We start from the raw sequence: 18,507 nt of genomic DNA on the forward strand, positions 1-18,507 counted from the left end.
CTTCTCCCATTTATCAAAGTTATTTTGAATTCTCATCCTTCAGCTCCCTTGCACCAATCTTTGGCATTTTTTGAGTGTGCTCTCCATTCCATCAACCAAGTCATAAGTGCAGATTTTGCATTGGATCAAATTTTGACCAGACCCTAACAAAATTCCCTATTATATATCATTTTTATTTGTAAACAAAATATAAGTAAGTCTAGGAGTATTTTCTTCAAGCAATTATGCATCTATTGTGTGCAGCAAGTTAGCCCAGAACAAAATGTTTCTGTACCCTGTTAATGAAAATATCAAGTAAGAGTGCCCAAAGTTCCCACAAGTCCATATACATCTCTTCTACTGCCTTTTTTGCTACAAACCAGATAATCTGTTAAAGAACACATAGCAGTTTATCAGGCATTTTTCTTGCAACAAATCTTCCCTTCCTGTTTCTTTGTCACTGACCCTCCACGTGCTTTGAAAGTGTCAATTTAATAATTTATTAAAGTATTGTTCTTGATGTTGAAATTATGTTGACTTCTGATTTTTCTTTTCTGAAGATGATATTTTATTCTCCTCTATTCAGACTACTCATTGTTCAAGAATTCTTGAAAACAGTGATGACAATGAAGCATTATAAATGTTTTAATTCTAGGACCACTTCACAGAAAATATCTGAGGTAAATATTTAGATACTGTGTTTACATAAAAATTCGGTCTCTGTTCTCAATATTAATATTTGACACTTGCTTCAATAGCAGAAAATTAAGTAAACATTTCAATAAAGACAAAATTTACAAAACAGAAAATGAAGTAAAATAGCTTTTCAGAAGGAAAGCTGTATGTCAAGTTTATTATTAATCTTTGCAGCTTTAAGAGACTTTTCCTTCCAAATATTGCTGAAGCTAATTGGAAGAAACTAGTTAGATACCTATTAATTTTCTCTATCCAAACTACATTATAATAAATTACTGGTTGCCAGATTGCTTCTCTGGAATAAGTCAGTGGCGAAAAGAATTAAAACACGAACAAAAAAAAAAAAATAGAGGTAGTGAGACATAGAAATATTGAAATACACTGTATTTACACATAACTGGCCATTTTTATCCCCTTACCCCTCTATTTTCCCACTTTTGTTCCTCCCCAAATCACCTAAATATCTCCCTTTTCCTGCGTCTGGACCCTTCCCTAAACATTATGTAGTAAATCCCATACAACTTGAAAATGCTCTTCTCTTGCACTGAATGATGTATCCCTCCCCTAGGCAGCACCTTCGCTTGGTCTGAAAGGGGATCTAGGGAGCAGATTGCTTGCAGCACCTTGTTGTGATGGCTTTCCCACCTGGACACTGGCTCCCTGCTGGGAGACTCCAGGGAGGGGCCTGAATAAAGTGTTTATTTCTCACTGGTGAGGACACACTTTGAACCCTGAGTTCATTTTGGGCCCCTCACTACAAGAAAGGTGCTGAAGAGTGTCCAGAGAAGGACAGTGGAGCTGGAGAAGGGTCTGGAGCGCATGTCCTATGAGGGAGCTGGGGTTTATCCTGGAGAAAATCCTCCTGGTTCAGGAGGAACCTTACAGCTCTCCACAACTGTCTGAGAGCAGGCTGTAGCCAGGTGGAGTTCAGCCTCTTTTCCCAGCTAACCTGGGATAGGACATCATGAAAAGGCCTCAAGTTGCATCAGGGAAGGTTGAGATTAAATATGAAAAAAATTTCTTTGCTGAAAGGGTTGCCAAGCCTTCAAACAGGCTGCACAATGAAGTGGTGGAGGTATTACTCCAGCTGTGGAGGTATTTAAAAGATATTAAAAGATAATTGTGACACTTAAGGACATAGTTTAGTGGTGGACTTGTCAGTGCTGGATTAACAATTGGCCTCAATGATTTTACAGGTCTTTTCCAATGTAAATGATTCTTTGATTGTATGATTCTAGGTTCCTGCCTGCCACTCTGCCTTCCCTGTACTCCTCTGGACTTGTGGAGATTGGTCTTCAGTGGTCTGATGTATTCTGTGAGAGTAGCCCAATTGTATAATTTGGATTCCTCATCTTCCACTGTCTCTCTGAGCATCTTTGTGGGTGTGCAGGTGAGCTATGTCATACAACTGAATAGCTCTTCTGCCACAGATGGCACTCCAGAGAAGAAAAAAACCCTATGAAAACCACAAACCACCCCTCTTCCAACAAATAGTTGTAGCCTTTCAATTGTAACTGATTCATTTTAATGAAATTTAAACCTCTCTGGAGGAAAGCATTCATTTGCTGCTGGCCTTGTAAATACAGGTATTTGATGCTATGGGTTATGGGAGGTGGTTACTGGAATCTGTTCCTTCTTCTCTTACAAGGAAAAAATACCAGAAAAACAGTGAAGAAAATATGCCGATTTACATTCATCATATCTTTATGGTTTCTTTAGTGGTTTCCTTTTTACCTTGTTTTTAAGTTAAATTATGATGGAAATATACATGATTTCTTTTTTGTAAAGAGCTTTGTGTAGATTGCCAAGACTAACTTACAAGGAGCTAAAAGTCATTTTCTAAATAATAAGAAAATTCTTCTCATCAAGTTTTGTTATTATGTAACCAAAAAAAGGAAATTGCTCTTGGATACTCCTTGGAATTACATGGTACTCAATGAAGCTTCTGCTAAAAAATTGCAGAGTTCAAGTTTTTCTTCTTAGCAGAAGAATGTGGCCATGAACATCTCTACATCTGCCTTAGAAGAACACCTTAATTTATAGCTGTATATTTAAATTTATATTTTAGACCATAGGCACAGTTGCCTGTCATGAAAGACAATTTTCCCAGGCAGCAAATTTACTGTATTTTGAAATAAAGAGCTCACAGAGATGGACAGAACCAATCTGACATCATGCAGCCCATTCATGTTAGTCTTCAGATGAACTACTAAAGAGTCTTAATGTCAGAGTTGTGTCTTTTGTAATAGTGGATAACAACTCTGCACTGGCTAGATGGCTTCTGTTGCTCTATAAGCTGAACAGGAAATCTAATTTATCTCATGTGGTTTCCTGATGAAATACATACTGGCAATGACAAATGTACGAGCACTGCTAAATTCAGTTGTCAGATAGTGAAAGATATCTTTTGGGTTTTGTTTTTTTTTTTTCCTACAATGAAACATTAAACTTGCCAAACAAATTACAAAGGTCAACATAAAATGTAATGTGGAAATCGTTTCTCTCTTAACCTACCTGAGAAAATAAAATTGAAACATAATTAAGAGAGAGAGAGTTTGGTTTAATGTGTATTAAAAAATGTTTTAGTGTATATTAAAAAATGGAAGATATTCTCACTGAAGTGGCATCTGTCCTGAGGCTTCACAAGGGCACCTCACAGCTCTAGAGTAGGCTCTGCTCTGGTGCTTAGCTGAGATGGCTAAAGAGCATGAACGGGGTGCCAAACTCTTTAGATACCATTAAGTCTCCCTCTTTGGGAATGTATGCATTCAATCACTAGGGACAGGAAGGGGCAGAGAACAGCCAGACAGTGGCTGCTGAAACCACACAATGATACAGGTGCAATATTTGGCTATGAGCAGCTAAACTATTATGTCAGTTTGGCAACAAATTTTATTCGAAATAGAATTCCCTGATCCACATCCCTATGCTGACACTATCTGTTTTTCCTGGTTCAAACAGAGAGTGAGAAGGGGAAACAACAGGGATAACCAAAGTCAAACCTGACATGTGCTTCATGTGATCAGTAAATATTTTGTGCAAAGTTCCTGCAGTCTCTGTGTAAAGTTGAGATAGCTGGCACAGCAAAGCAGGTAGCAGCTCTAGAAAACTGGCATGCTGGAGCTTATGCCAGTTTGTTCCCTTCTGTTTTGTATCAGAGGATATATTGCGGATTCTTTATTTTCTAATCCATATCGGGGATTTTTATTTTCTCTGTTTTGACAGAGTTTGTAATCTCCCATTTTTACTCACAGAAAAACTTCAGAAACATTTAACATCTGCTTTCTCTCAGTTGTTCTTGACAATGCTTGTCTCAAAAAAGCCATGATCTTTCCAATCATGGTGGTCTATACTGATCTCACTGGTCATTTCAGCACTAGTCATTAGCATATGCAGTGCTAGACTAACTATTTAAAGTCTTCTGGGTTTGGCATTTAGTTTTATATGCTGATTCACAGAAATGTTCTTACTTGTGCCAGGTTCATGTGCAGCTGTGTGGCTTCACAACTGCCTTCAGCTAAATTGAGAAGGTACTCTTCTAAAAAGAATGGTTCTTCTTCTTGCACTGGTGTGCATCACCACTGGTTTCCTTGTGGTTGTACCAGTGTGGCCATGCAGCAACTCAGAGAAACTCATTTAACACAAGTGAAAAAAACAGTCACACAAAAGATATTTTCTCAGCTAAGCTGTTTCAGCTGCCTGTGGTGATGAAGCAGCACAGCCCCAGCACAAAGGCCAGGTGAGAAGATGAGGCCAGGCACAGATTAGAATTGCACCTTTCAGCAGCAGTGGAGATCAACTACAAGAGATGTGACAGCATTTCTTCCCTGTGGTGTTAGCAGAACACCTCTACACATATTCTCTTTGTTTTCATGAGGCCTCTTCTTCTTTGTCTCCTTTGTAAGAGGCTCAGCCAGGCTGTGAGACTGTGCTTGTATCATAGCTGCAAAGAGAGGCATGCTGTTTGTACTCCTGAGCTGCCCTTGCTGGCAGCATGACCCACATGAACACCTTATAGCTGTTACTTCAGCTCAGATTTCAAGCCCAGACTCCAATTATCCAATTATACATACACTGGTTTTCAGCTTCAACCTGTGTACAGCAACAAGTTGACTGATGTACCAGGAGGGAAAAGCTAACCAGGAAATGCAAACAGGAGAAACTAGTCTGACCTTAGGACAAATGGGGCAGAGCTAGCTTAAGTTATACCTAGTGAACAAATAAGCCCAGAATGAAGAATGTCTCACAAGGACTCAGTATGAGACATGGCACATGAGCAGCATTGGGACGTGGTGGCCTCATAGCGATTTTAAAGCATATAATTCAAATTCACAGAATATGTGGATGAGCCTAAAAATAAGCAGGAAGGATGAAACAGTTACCATTCTCAAAGTATTTGTGAAAGTTGATCACGTTGCCAATGCAGATATTTACAAAGAAAGGCTAATGCTGCTTTAACTGGTGCAATATAGTAATTCTCTCTGAAGAGCTGCTATGGCATATGGGACATGCTGGTCTAGTATCCTCTTTGACCTTGCTCCTAGTAATTTATCTTAAGCAAAAGCTGAATTGAGTGATAAGGCATTACCATTTCACTGGGTTTACAAGTCTCACAGTACTCTATAATTTGGAAAAGCTCCTTGGCTGGATATTTAATATTCTTAAAGAATTTCAGGTCTAAAGTATGTCAGCCTTTTTTAAAAAAATTATTCTTTATTGCAGGCATTTTTTACTTGCTTTCAAAAAAATCCCAAATTGTTCTTGACCATTGCAGTATTTCCCAGTCACAAGTCACAAGTTAATGACAATTTTTGCCAATTCTGCTACTTGGCTTCTGAGGAGAGGATGCTTATGCCAATAGCTGTGTGGCTGTGCCATAGTTTGGGAAGAACCTGTCAGTGTTATCCCAAGTGTCTGATCTTCTAATTTCATTACAAGAAGACCCAAAAATCTGAAGAATGTGCCTAGGATGTGATCCTTCAACAGATACTAAATGTATTCCAGAAAAGAAGCACTGAAAGTATCACTTCAATATGAATGAACCTGCCTACTGATCTTTTTAGCCTATATTCACTATTAGTGAAGGAACACATTAAAGGCAAGAGTTAGCATTGACTGTAAATGATCTCAGTGGCTAAGAAAGCCTTGCTCCCCACGCCCTTGCTCCCTTTCTTCCTGATTCACATGTTCTTGTCTCCTCAAGCACCCATCCTTCCTTGTTCCAGTTATAACAGGCTTTGTTGTGAATTGACATGACCCACTGCTGACTAAAAGTGGTTCCCAAAAGGATCTCATTAACTGTGGAGCCAGCATGGTGCAAGCATCAGGAGTGAGTGGTCAGTGCTTGGGCAGAAAGGAAGGAAGGGAAGGGCAGGCAGTATGTTCATCAGCTGTAGAGAGGTGTTGAGTCAGCTGCCTAGAGCTGTGGAACCATCCCTCAAAGATGAACAGCCTGTCTTGCAACCAAGCAGTGAAAATACTCATCAATAAGGTTCTATAAACTCTGGTAAACAGCATTGCTACAATTACTAATGAAGGCAAAAACTGGAAGGTAATGCTCTTCAAGCCTGCCTTTGCTGCAGGTATATCATTGATAATAGAGTAATATACAGTTGAAACTTAATTGGAACACTAAGGAAAGCTTGAGCTATTTATGGTATTTAATAATTTAATAGTACAAAGTGCACTGATTTTAGTAGGATTCATTTTTCTATTTAATTTAATTATTATTCTATTTCTTAATTAATAATACAAGAGTGTATTTTTGTGTAGCACATTTTTTTGTGCAGTTCCCATTTTGCACCAGAATTAAATAAAGATCTTCCTGTTGTTTGTAAAAAATGAGTACATTCAGGTATACACACATTCTGAAAAATTGCTTGAGTCTGTCATCAATGAGATCCCTGCAAGGCTGATAAAGAGGATCTTATCATTAATTGTTTGTTCCAGGATGTGTAAAAGCCCTCTAATCTTTACATTCTTATGTTTACAACACTCAGGTGAAAACAGGGAGTTTTATTTCTCCCACTACACCTGGGATATCAAAGCACAGAGGTGTTAAAGTCTGTATGTACTCAAAAAGGTTATTCAAGATCATGGATCCATCTATATGACTTGCCTAGAGTGCTGAGAAAAGCTTTTGTGGAACAAGCACTGCACTTGCATTTGCCAAATCCAAGAGGATCTTCCTTACTAGTGGACTTTGCTGTCTCACTAAGATTGCAATAAAGAGTTCTTTAAATCTGAGTTTAGAGTACTTTGTTGAGTTGGAAGAAAGATTTTCTTCTAAGGGAAGTTTTGAATGTAGGTCAGCAGAGGGCAGAAAGGATATGAAATTACTGCTGATACACATGATGGCTTTTTGGGCAAGGAAAATAAAAGCTGTAATGTTTTTGGGGAAAAAAAACCATTATCCGTGACATGAAAAACAAACTTATTTTAGGGAATACTAGGTTATATTGAAGCCCTAAGGGATTGAAGTCAGTAGAGAATAGTCATTCCACTGGAAAAATAAAGGAGGTACTCCATAGGTCAGCTTAGCATTGCTCTAGAACAAGATGATGTTACTTAGAAAGCCAATGTGCTGACAGCCTGTGCACCTATTCAGAATGTACAGAAGAAAAAGAATAAAAAATAATCCATTTTAAAGTCATGTCTTAAACGTGAAGAAATAAGATGCTATATTTGTGTTATGGGTTTGCTTTAGTATATTGATGGTAAAATACTTCTCAGTGTTTAAGATAATTTATGAGTATAATCTTAGGTCTAAATTTTGTAACTATTTTATACGAAATCTGTTTGGTTGAGATATTTATAGTGGAACTGCATGCAATTTTTATTGCTAAAAAAGCAAATTTTAAATTGAAGGACATAAAAGGACGAACAAACATTTTCCAAAGGAATTTTCCCTGACATCAAAGAATTTCTTGGTGGGCCCTCTAATCTCCAATGCTTGATATAGGAGACCAACCTAAAGGAAGATAAAAAGGTGAATTCTCAACAGGTGGCATAGACAGAATATGCTTTATTATGACCTGCCTTGTTCTGGGAGTTTTAATTATCATTGGTAACAGAACTGGACTTTAGGTCTGTGCATGATGTAGTTTGACTAGTCTTACTTTCTAGAATATGGTTTTACTCAATAAAGTTTTTATATTTTGATAATGTAGTATTCAACTTTAAATTTTGTTTTGGTTTTATTATGACATTTTATTAATAAAGCTCATTTTATACAATGCATTGTATATTGAAAAATGAGCATTCAAGTGGTGCTATTTTACTAGTTCCATGAGTAATGTATTTTTTGATCACAATATTTTCTTCCATAGTCTAGATAAATGTGCTATTTATATGTGTTATAATAATAAATTGTTCTCTTCAGGTTGTTCAAAATATTTGATTTAATTAATGGAAACTAGTTTTAAATGCTAGAATTAAAGACATATTATTGGGTAATCTTGAAAGAACAAAATTATTAAATACAATTTTCAGAAAGCAGCAATATATTTTAAAAAAGGAAGAATGTTGTAATTGTGCAGTGAGTTTTTTATTCTTACATTGTCCAGGTTAATGCTGTTCCAGTGATTTTACAAATAATGATCTGTTTCCACTGCATTTCATCTTTCTTCCTTTCCTTGAGCGGTATTTCTGATAAGACTCTCACAAGTAAATACTGACACTTTTGAGAAAGAGAGGCTAAAATTTTCAGGACATATTTCCACAATCCCCTTTTCTAGGTTTTGCTCCTCCTATGCTCACAGGGCCTCACTGCAAGCACTGTTGGCTCCCACAGAGTCCTTTCTCCTTCTCTACTTGCTCTAATATTTGTCAGCCCCCTCCCAAGCCAACTGAGCTCGCTGCTCAAGTTCACTACTTATAGGGAATGTTCTCTTTTCCTGGGCTTGTGTGCTGAGTGAACAGGTCACAAAGAGGTGCCCAGTGCCACCTACATGGTGGGAGCAGGTGCTAGGGGACAGAGAGGAGGCGAAACACAAGGAATGTTTTTCCCTTTTCTGTAGTGAGGAGTGGTTTCATCAGCTGACCCTGCTTCATGTAACTTCAAGTTCATTTACAGAAAAGAGAAAAGGTTTTTTGGCTAGGTCAATTACTGTGAAGACAGATAGGGAAACCCCTAGAGGGACTGCAGCCTCTGAGTGACTCCTGGTGGAATAACAACCATGATTAAACAATCATGAAGGCATAAGCAATGCCCTTTTTATTTTTTTTTTTAATGAGGCTGTCCCACATTTCCTAACAGAAATGATTTTTAGCTCTCTGAGGTTCTGTTAATGTACACACTAACAGCAGCAGCTCTTCACATCAGCCTAACAAAGTTTTGAAGACTAAGCAAGTCTTCTCCCAGCAGTTTCACACCTATTGAGGGTAGGGTACAAAGCACAGGTTGTATCCCTAGTCCCTTGGATAATACTGAGCTCATTACATAGCTGTTGTTCAGACCAACTGGGAAACTGAAATTGCAAGAAAACATAGATATTTTTCAGTATCTTTAGCTTCCATTCCACATGTAATGACATGGCTTGTTCCTTCCAACCCATATGCTAGAAATTGCAGCTCCTTCATCTCCTCCCCAACTAGCCTCTCATCACTGCTCAGAACAATAAGGTGTTCATAACTTCAGGCAGTGGTAAGTGTCAGGTATACATCAGTGAAGGCAGGAAAACAAGCTAAAGTAGAGCCAAAGTTCAGCTTTATTCAGCTGGAAAAGAGGTTTCACAGTGACCTAATTACAGCCTCCTAGTAGCTGAAGGGAACCGGCAAGAGGGATGGAGAAGGAGTATTTACAAAAACATGTAGTCACAGGATAAGGGGGAATGGATTCAAACTGAAAGAGGGTAGGTTTAGATTAGAGATGAGAACAAAATTCTTTCCTATGAAGCTGATGAAGCATGGGAATATGTTGCCCAGGATAGTTAAGGAGGCCCCATCTTTGGAAATGTTTAAGGCCAGGTTGGATGGACCTCTGAGCAATCTGGTCAGGTGAAAGACACTCCTGTCTTTGGCAGGATGGTTGGAATTAGATAATCCTTATGGTCTCTTCTACCACAAATCTATTCTAATTCTATTCTATTCTATTCTATTCTATTCTATTCTATTCTATTCTATTCTATTCTATTCTATTCTATTCTATTCTATTCTATTCCATTCCATTCCATTCCATTCTCTCCTAGGGAGGTGGTAGATCATGGTGGATCACCCAGCCCTGTCAGTGTTTAGGAGGCATTTGAACAATGCCATTAATGTAAGTTTTGGTCAGCCCTGAAGTGTTCAGGCAGTTGGACTGGTTGATCTTTGTAGGTCTGTTCCAACTGAAGTAGAAAATAAATGAAACAAAGCACCAGTTTAGAACAGCTGATCATCTATCTGTCTGGGTCTTGCACAATGGGCTGTGGAAAGGTGACCTGCTCTGGACAGCCCCTTGGCCCCTTCCTGCTAGCTTCCCTGCCAACTGCACAGAAGGCACAAGAAGGGGCTAGGTTTAAAAATAGATATCTCATTCAGATCCAAATAGATTACTTTGCATTAATGAAATATTGTTGAAAAATGAGCAGGTTTCTCTTTTAAATGAAAGCAACAAGTAACAGTTATTTGAAAGGATATTAAAGTTAAGAAGTGCATGTTTCAAGAGACTGTAAGCAATGTCACTTGTGGCTGTCAGCCACCTTAAATATCTGTGATTAGGCTTGAACAGGAGGAATGACAAGTGTGGCTTTTTAAAAGAAAAGTCAGTGGTTTTTCTTTTCAGCACTGAAAAGATGGGAAGCAGTGCTTTGGCGTTGAACGAGTTATTTTTCTGTGTGCCTGCTTGAAAGGAAGAGTGAATGAAGAGAGAATGACATGCTCAAACCCCAGATCCTTCTGTTAGCTTACTCAGGTGGAAAAAAGAACAATTATTATGAAGAAAAAGAAAGTTACAAGCATATCAGATTGCAAACAACACAAAAGATTATTCTCTACAGACAAATACCAACTTGCCAATGTTTTCTGGAAACATTATATTTTAGTTTTATGTGGCAGATACTTCCAGAGAATATCATAAACACTTTCAGTTACTTCTTCAGTGGCTATATAAGCAACATCTAATCATAGAGAGATTGAGCTAACCATGGTAAAAAACCCACAAGCTTGAGCTGTGCTTAGTTTCAGATTGTATTCTTTGCATCAGGCAAATATGAAGGCTATTCACTTAGAATAATTCTTAATTTTGTTGGTGCTTCCCTGCTTTATTCAAGCTGGGACATAGTCTCCAAAGTAGCCTAGTCTTAAACTAGCTCTGATCACAGCCTGGATGTTGGGATAGGCTCTGATTTGCTGCATAAGTAAAAACTGTTCAGAGTCAGTAGGCGTGTACAGCTTTCTTGTAGCTTCCTTTAATAACCTGTCTGTACTGGCCAGGCCAAATGCAAAACAGCATCAAAAGTCATAGTCATTTGTTGTAATTGTAGCCTTGAGTGAGGAGACGGAAGTGGTAGAAGCTGAAAGACAAGGAAGTGGTCAGGAGAGAATGAGGCATGTAGTGATGTGGCCCAGCAAGACTGCCATTGATGCAAATGCATCACAGGACTCCTAGTAACCACAGTCTGCCCTGAGCTTTGCTCCAGCAAGGTGGTGTATCCAGCCTTTCCTTAGCCACAGCTCTGATATCACACTGGAAGGACAGCACTGTGCCCTTGTGGCCCAGAAGGCCAAAGGAATCTCGGGGGGCATCAGGAAGAAGAATTCCAGCAGGTTGAGAGAGGTGATCCTGCCCTTCTTCTTACCCTGGTGAGGCTGCATCTGTAGAAATGTACCAAGTTTTGGGGTCCTCAGCACAAGTGACACAAGGAGCTCCTGGAGCAGGCCCAGCAGAGGGCTACAAAGATCATTAAGGAGCTGGAACATCTCTTATGAGGAAAGGCTGAGGGAGCTGGGCTTGTTCAGCCTCGAGAAGAGATGAGTGAGAGGGAACCTCATAAATGTCTGTCAGGGTCTGAAGTGAGGGCCAAGAGGATGGAGCCAGGCTGTTCTCAGTGGTGCCCAGCAACAGGACAAGAGGCAATGGGCAGAAACTGCTGCACAGGAAATTCCACCTGAACATGAAGAAGAACTTTACTGTGCAGTGACTGAGCACTGGAGCAGATTGCCCAGAGGGAATGTGGAGTCTCCCTCATTGGAGATATTCAAGAGCTGTCTGGATGCAGTTCTGTGCAGTGTGCTCTAGGATGACCCTTCCAACCTTTCCCATGATGTGATTCTGTGTTTCTGTGAAAGAAAATCTAAATCTACCACTTTAAGTACCTAGAACCGGGACAGCATCCCCTTGGAAGGATGTGCCCTAACATTTCCATTTATTTCAGGGAAATAGAACAGGTGTCCTCTGCATAAAAATATATTGAAGACAGGAAAACAATACATTATTCTTCTTTAACCATTTGGTAGCGTAGAGTATTGAATTTCCGTGGTCATGGGCACCATGAGGCCACAGATGAAAACAACTCCTTCCCAATCAAATTTTGCAACGTCTCAGCTGAAAAAGGAGCTAAAGAGCTCATGGCAAAACACAAAATATTTGGTCTTCATTAATGTATTTTTCAACATGGGTGCAGCCTCAAAAACTGTATGTCACAAAAAGGTGAGGTATACCTGAAAGATGATGGATGATATCACTACAAATATTTTTTGCTTCTGCAGAAGCAATTTTGTCATGTTCTGTATTTTTCACCTGTATTAGCAGCATAAACATTGCAAGAATTTTATTCTAAAATGATTAGAATTATTAAATGTCTTGGGTGTGTTTTACCTGAGAGTCCACCACAGACACCTTTGCCTAAATTTCACTGGGTTTTATCTCACTCTTTACCCTTCAAAATGCAAAAAAAAAAGCCCCCCAAAAACACATATATTCAAGTTAGAGAAATAATGATTTGTCTTTTAACACTTTTCTTTTTAATAGTTACCATAATTATTTTCATTCTAATAGAGCAAAGTTGTCTAAAATTAATTATAAGGGTGATGGTCTTTATAAGCCTCATGTCTGTGCTTACCTTAGCCCAGCACAACTATATATAAAGCTAAAAGGTTGAATACAATATTTATAATGAGGATAAGAAACAAGATAAATTATAAATAAAATAAAATAAAATAATAAATAAATAATAAAATAATACATAAAATAATAAAGCTAAAAGGTTACTTAGGCCTTTTCTTGCTAGTATTTACTATGTAATAAATATTTATCCTATATGTTTCATTTGATTAATGTGAAAAAATAGATGTACACAAGCTACTCAAATGAGCTTAAAAACTTTTGTAGCAATGGGGTTAATTTCTATAGGAAGCTTGTAAGAAAATGAAAGATTATTTGTATTAAAGTTTCTGCATAAATGCAGTCTGCTATTTGACATCAGATCTTGAGATACTTTATTAATTTCTAATGTGTTCTTCAAAGGGTTACTATCTTCTTGTCTAACTCAAAGAGTTTACATTTGACTGTAAAATTGGGGAAATATTAACTATTGGTTTCCTCATTGAATTCCAAACTCTGCTTTTTCTGCAACCTGTCAGTCATTATCAAACTCTGAAGGCAAAAGAAGGGGCTGGATTCCTTCAGGCTGTAGCAGGAGAGAATGACAGCTCTTTCCACCAGCTGTCCTGCATAGTCTTAGAGGTCATATCACTGATTAACAGCCCACATGCATTAGCTTCAGTTTAGTCATCTAATTTTTTCTGTGTCTTCAGCATGCATCTTTAGCTCTACTCTTAGTGCTTAATTTGCAATTAAAGTATTTGATTCCAATATTGAGGTAAATGTCATCATCTTGCTGAAAAAATATTTTGCTGATGTCAGGGCAAGCAAGCTGAACCCTGGACTGTGTGGGACAGCAGTAGGAGCATGAATTAAGGCTGGGCAAACCAAAGAAAGGCTTGCAAAGGTGAAAAATATATGAAAGGGATATGATTAAAATCTATTACCTTTTTCTTTTCTAGAACATTCACAGAGTGGATGGGAAACAGGACCAGGACAGTGAGTGTCATGTCTGAGCACCAGCACTTTCCTTGTCAGCCTGTGCAGTGAGTTCTGTGAAGAAGCAGCGAGCTGGTCAATGCCCATTTTCCCTGATCTGTCATTGCTACAGGGAAAGGAGCAGCAGGGGAGAAGATGAGCTTCACTGAGAGTATGTGTTACCTCTGCTTTGCAAAATCTGAGTTACAGCACCAAAGTCATAGGGATCCCTGGAAGATCTATGTCTCCACCTATGGATAGACAGGTGATAAGTAACTATGTTAACTCTACAGCTGACTGTAGAGTACTTGATGTTTCTGTATGCTCCAGGGAAAGTGCCACCATAGACTCGTGCAAACTAATTTAACACCTCTATGAGGTGATTATTTTACCCCAGGAAATTCTACACTAAGAACATGCTGATCCATTTCAGGATGTGCTTAAGCACAGATCAGGAACTGGGCATCAAGACTCCTTTTAGCAGCTGAGACTACTGTGGCCTTTTTGACTGGTTGTTTGTTTAGAACCTACTTTTTAAAGGTAATGGAGATGTTTTCCTACCTTAAATTACATGGGATCTGATTCAAACCCCAGCCAGGTTACAGAGTTTATAGCAAAATGCAGTGATTTTTGTTTTGTTCTCTTCAAATGAACACTACCAGTTCCCATTAAATCTGACACAACCACAGTGGCAGTCAAGATCTCTTAGCTGATAATTGTCCCTCTTAAAGCAGATGAATGTTAAATTGTAACATAATGTTCATATAATCTGTAGTATTTAGCAAAATGGCAAATATGACATTTTTAAATAGCGTCTTCTTTCCTGAAGTGGCTTTAGTCCTTCTTGCACTATCTGACAGTCTGGTAGGAAAAAGTCTCACTAATTTGCCTGTAAAAGAAAAGTACACTGAAAGAGTTTTAATGCAGTTTGCATTAAAACAGGTAAATTTACTGGCTGTGTGCCTTCATGAGTTATATATGTTGAACATAATATTTATTATGAGCATAAATAATATTTATTATGAGGATAAGGAGTAACTGAAAATTAATTATGCTGCCTTTTTACACTTAATCTCTGGCATAAATCTGGAATGGGATCTATGGAAATTTCAACACGAAAACCTGAAATATAAGATTAATAACCTGAAACTGAGTACTGTTCTTCAGTTGTAAGTAGAAAATTTGTATCTTTAAATTTAATTAATTCCATTCAACCTCTGTGTGCATATATGATGGATGTGCCACAGGACAGCATTAGCAAAAAATAAATGGATTAACATATGCTTCAGTTCTTGCCACACAATGTTAGATTTGCTGTAAAAACTTTAGATATGGGGGGATTACAACTAAGGGATAAAATTTAAATTTCCCTTTAAAAAGAAATAACCACAATATACTTTTTTATTAATTTAAAATTATTTTTAAAATTTAAATTAAATAAAAAATTTTAAAACAGTGTAATATTTGAAATAAAATAGAATATTAATAGTTCTTGAAATCAAAAAATAAGACAACAGAGAGAAAGGAATAAAACTCAAGAAAGAGAAGTGATGCACAATACAATTGCTCACTACGTGCTGACTGCTGCCCAACCGAGCCCTAGACATTCATTGGACCCTCCAGCCCAGCTCCCACCCAGTTTATATCCTGTGCATGGTGTGGGATATCCCTTCAGCCAGTTTGGTCCAGCTGTCCTGGCTCTGTTCCCTCCCAGCTTCTATTGCTCCTCTTCTCAGGCAGAAACTGAAACTGAAAAGTCCTTGAAAAAGTATGAGCACTGCTGAGAAACAGCTAAACATCCATGTTTTATCAACATTATTCTCATGCTAAATCCAGAAACAGCTAAACATCCATGTTATCAACATTATTGCCATGCTAAATCAACAGCACAGCACTATACCAGCTATTAGGAAGAAAATCAACTTTATACCTGTGGAAAGCAGGACATCTGAACATATCAGAGAATTAACCAATATTCAAGAATCAAGAAAAAGAAAAAAAATCACAGATTCATTCTTATTTTTAAAGGTTCATTCCTCTGTTTTTCCTGGGGCTAAAATCACAGCATCACAAAAAATAACTGTACTGAGTTCCATTCACTCTTGTATTAACTTGTACAGTTATTTTAACCTACAAATCAGCACACATATTGTCTGCATCTTTTATTGTGAAATTATTCTTATTCTTTTGGGCAGTTGACTCAAAAATAATGTTATTGGGGATAAGCCTTTATAGAGTTAGCCTACATAGCCTATATAAGGTTATGCCATCACTTGCTCAGAATGCTGTTTGACAACATGGCACCTAAGTAAAGATGAGTCAACAGTTTAGAAAAAAAACCATTATTCATGAATATACATATTAAATAAAGCACCTATAGGAGGGGAAAAATGTAAAATTCTTTGTGCTCTCTTTTCTGTATAGACTACCTTTGCAAGGGAAAAAAATATGCCTTTTCTTTGAACTCAGTAAATGCCCTCTGGGTCATTTATCAAAAGGGAAGGGAACTTCTGTACAGTCATCTTACCAAAGGAATTACAGAGCTCTTCAAGGAGATGACATGCTTCTGGGGACTGCAACGCCCACATCAATAATATTAAATAGCATTTGCTGTTAAGGGGAATCCAGTTACAAATGAATCTCTGAGTCTAAAACTCAGATTCCATCTAATCTTTTAGTTGGCTTCATTCCTTTGAGACAGTCTTGAATAGAAGCATTAGGTTTACTCGAGCTGTATAGCATGTCTTTAGTGCCAGCAACCACAAAGAGGTTTTTGCTCAAGGTCTTAGAAAAGGATCTGGAATTTCAGATATTCTTTTGGACCTTTTTCAATTCTGTTGTTCTCTAGTACTATGAAGATTCACTTTTCCCTCTACAAAAATAAAAAAATCTTTTCTGCAGCTGTTCTTAGAGTCCCATTTTGCACCTACTCTTTCAAATCACTAATAGCCTGTAACTAAATGCCTGTCATGTCCTATCCTTCATCGACAAGGAAGTTTTATGCATGGATGTGTGCACTCTCACAGACAGAGTCACCAAAAAGGAATGTTGGAACTGATGTAAAGTGATCATCTGATCCTCCACCCACATGCTTATTGATATGTATAAAGTGTGGTTTTTTGTGTGCACTGTGTTGGTGTATGTTATCAATGTGCAGGAATAAGTAGCCATTTGGTACCTGACTAGTAAAGAAACATTCTGCTCAGAGTTCTTTTTGTTCAGGAATCTTACCTATTGGAATATAAATTTTCTGACAGATATTTTTTTATTAAAAGCCAGCCAAATAATCAAGAAACCTGTCAGTTAAATAAGAGAAAACATAATCTCTTGAACATTTCCTCCTTACCTTGTGTTTCTCTTTTTAATTGAAATTGCTTTTATGAGAAAGCCTAAAGCAATTTCTACATTTGTGTTGGTGAGGAATAACACCTCTGGTAAGGAATAGTGAGGGTTTGTGTTCTGATTAAGTATAAAAAGGAATCCCATTGTGCATTCTTTTCTCTGCATAGTTCATTCTCCTAAGTCATTAAAAAGCAGGAGACACTTCACTTCTCCCAGCTGATCATCACTGTGAAGCTGCGAGATGAAAAATTATCTAAATTATGATTTAAAACGGAGCACATATTTCCAAACGTATGCTAAAATCCACTCAGGGATCTATTTTTAGGATTCTATCAAGTCATTCCAATTATGAGATTTTTAGTAAAATCCCTATGAGGAAAATCGTTTGGGGAAAGAAATTCTAAAATCAGAATAGGCTCTAGAGTTCATCTTCAGAGACAATAATACTCAAACTCTACTGCTACTTAGAAGTTTTCACCCTGTGGTCTGTGGAGTGTTGGAAACCATCCTCAGAGAGGAGTGTTCTCCAGTGTAGCTGCCAGGTAAAAACACATTGTACTTTCTGTAAAACTCTGCTCGTGTGTGCAGTTGTTATTGTTATCAATAGAAAGTTGTGTGACCACAGTTGAGGGATGTAAACAATTCAGACAAAGGTAAATGACAGGTAAAGTGTGTCTATGCAGTCCTCAGAGGGAAGAAGGAAGGACTCAGAGACATTTCTATGCTATCAATAGATTTAAAAGTTCCGTGTCAGGATATAACTTAATAATAATAATAATAAAAAAAGGACTGTCTATAAAAAAAATCTCTTTAAACAAACTGTTTTGCCATTTTAGGCAAAGAACAGGCAGAAAGTGTGGAATGTATAGTGAACAAAGAAAACGTTCCCTGGGGTAAATTTCTCACATAAATCCCCAGCACACATATCTGCCTTGTCTCCCTTAACAGGATGGGCAACCGAACCCACGCATTTTCCCCTCCTCTGAGAAGACGTGTTGCATTGGAATCTTTTCCCCCAAGCCCTGGGAGCGGCAGGCATCCCGCAGGGATGGGGAGGCACTCTCCAGGGTCCTGGACCAAGGCTCGGCCGCGCTCCTGGCTGGGTCAGGATGTGAAACAGCACCATTGCTCTGACACCTAAACAGACCACAGCAGAGAGTAAGGGGCTTTCACCCAGAGTCCTCAACACTGTTTCTGCTTTTCTCGTTAGTAAGCAGAATTAGTAACTTAGGGGAGCATATGGCTCATTTCTAATCAGTTGTACATCAGCACTTGGGAATGGGTTCTCTCCTCACCAAATAAAAAAAAAATGTTTTATGAGATATGGACATAATGAAAACTAGCTAAAGAAACTGAAGCAAATGAGAGCAGACAAAGCAGTGGATCTGCTCTGAAAGTGTGTGAAATGGGAGTTCAAACTACAATTGGACTGTCTGACAAAGAAAAGAAGGTCACCCTCTCTTTCTGATTGTGGAAGTGAGCAGAGATTT

At 38.1% G+C, this 18,507-nt stretch overlaps 1 protein-coding gene across 7 annotated transcripts in view; it reads left to right on the top strand.

Annotated features, from left to right (window-relative positions):
• Window positions 1-18,063, top strand: part of LOC306800329 (uncharacterized protein) — a 28,644-nt gene extending 10,581 nt beyond the window's left edge. For 2 of the 7 annotated variants that reach the window (XR_013773810.1, XR_013773812.1), the window contains 2 exons: window positions 13,660-13,940; window positions 17,854-18,063. Coding sequence is in view for 1 of the 7 variants with exons in the window: in XM_079302330.1 (XP_079158456.1) it covers window positions 566-659; window positions 13,660-13,713 (148 nt within the window). In the remaining 6 variants the exon portion in view is untranslated. Of the gene's footprint in view, window positions 1-565; window positions 660-1,913; window positions 2,066-13,659; window positions 13,941-17,853 lie in introns of all 7 variants that reach the window. The other 5 variants (XR_013773809.1, XR_013773813.1, XR_013773811.1 and 2 more) reach the window with 4 other exon arrangements.
• The last annotated feature ends 444 nt before the right edge of the window (window positions 18,064-18,507 follow it).

This window comes from Erithacus rubecula, assembly GCF_903797595.1.
Source record: "Erithacus rubecula genome assembly, chromosome: 3".
Lineage (NCBI taxonomy): Eukaryota > Metazoa > Chordata > Aves > Passeriformes > Muscicapidae > Erithacus > Erithacus rubecula.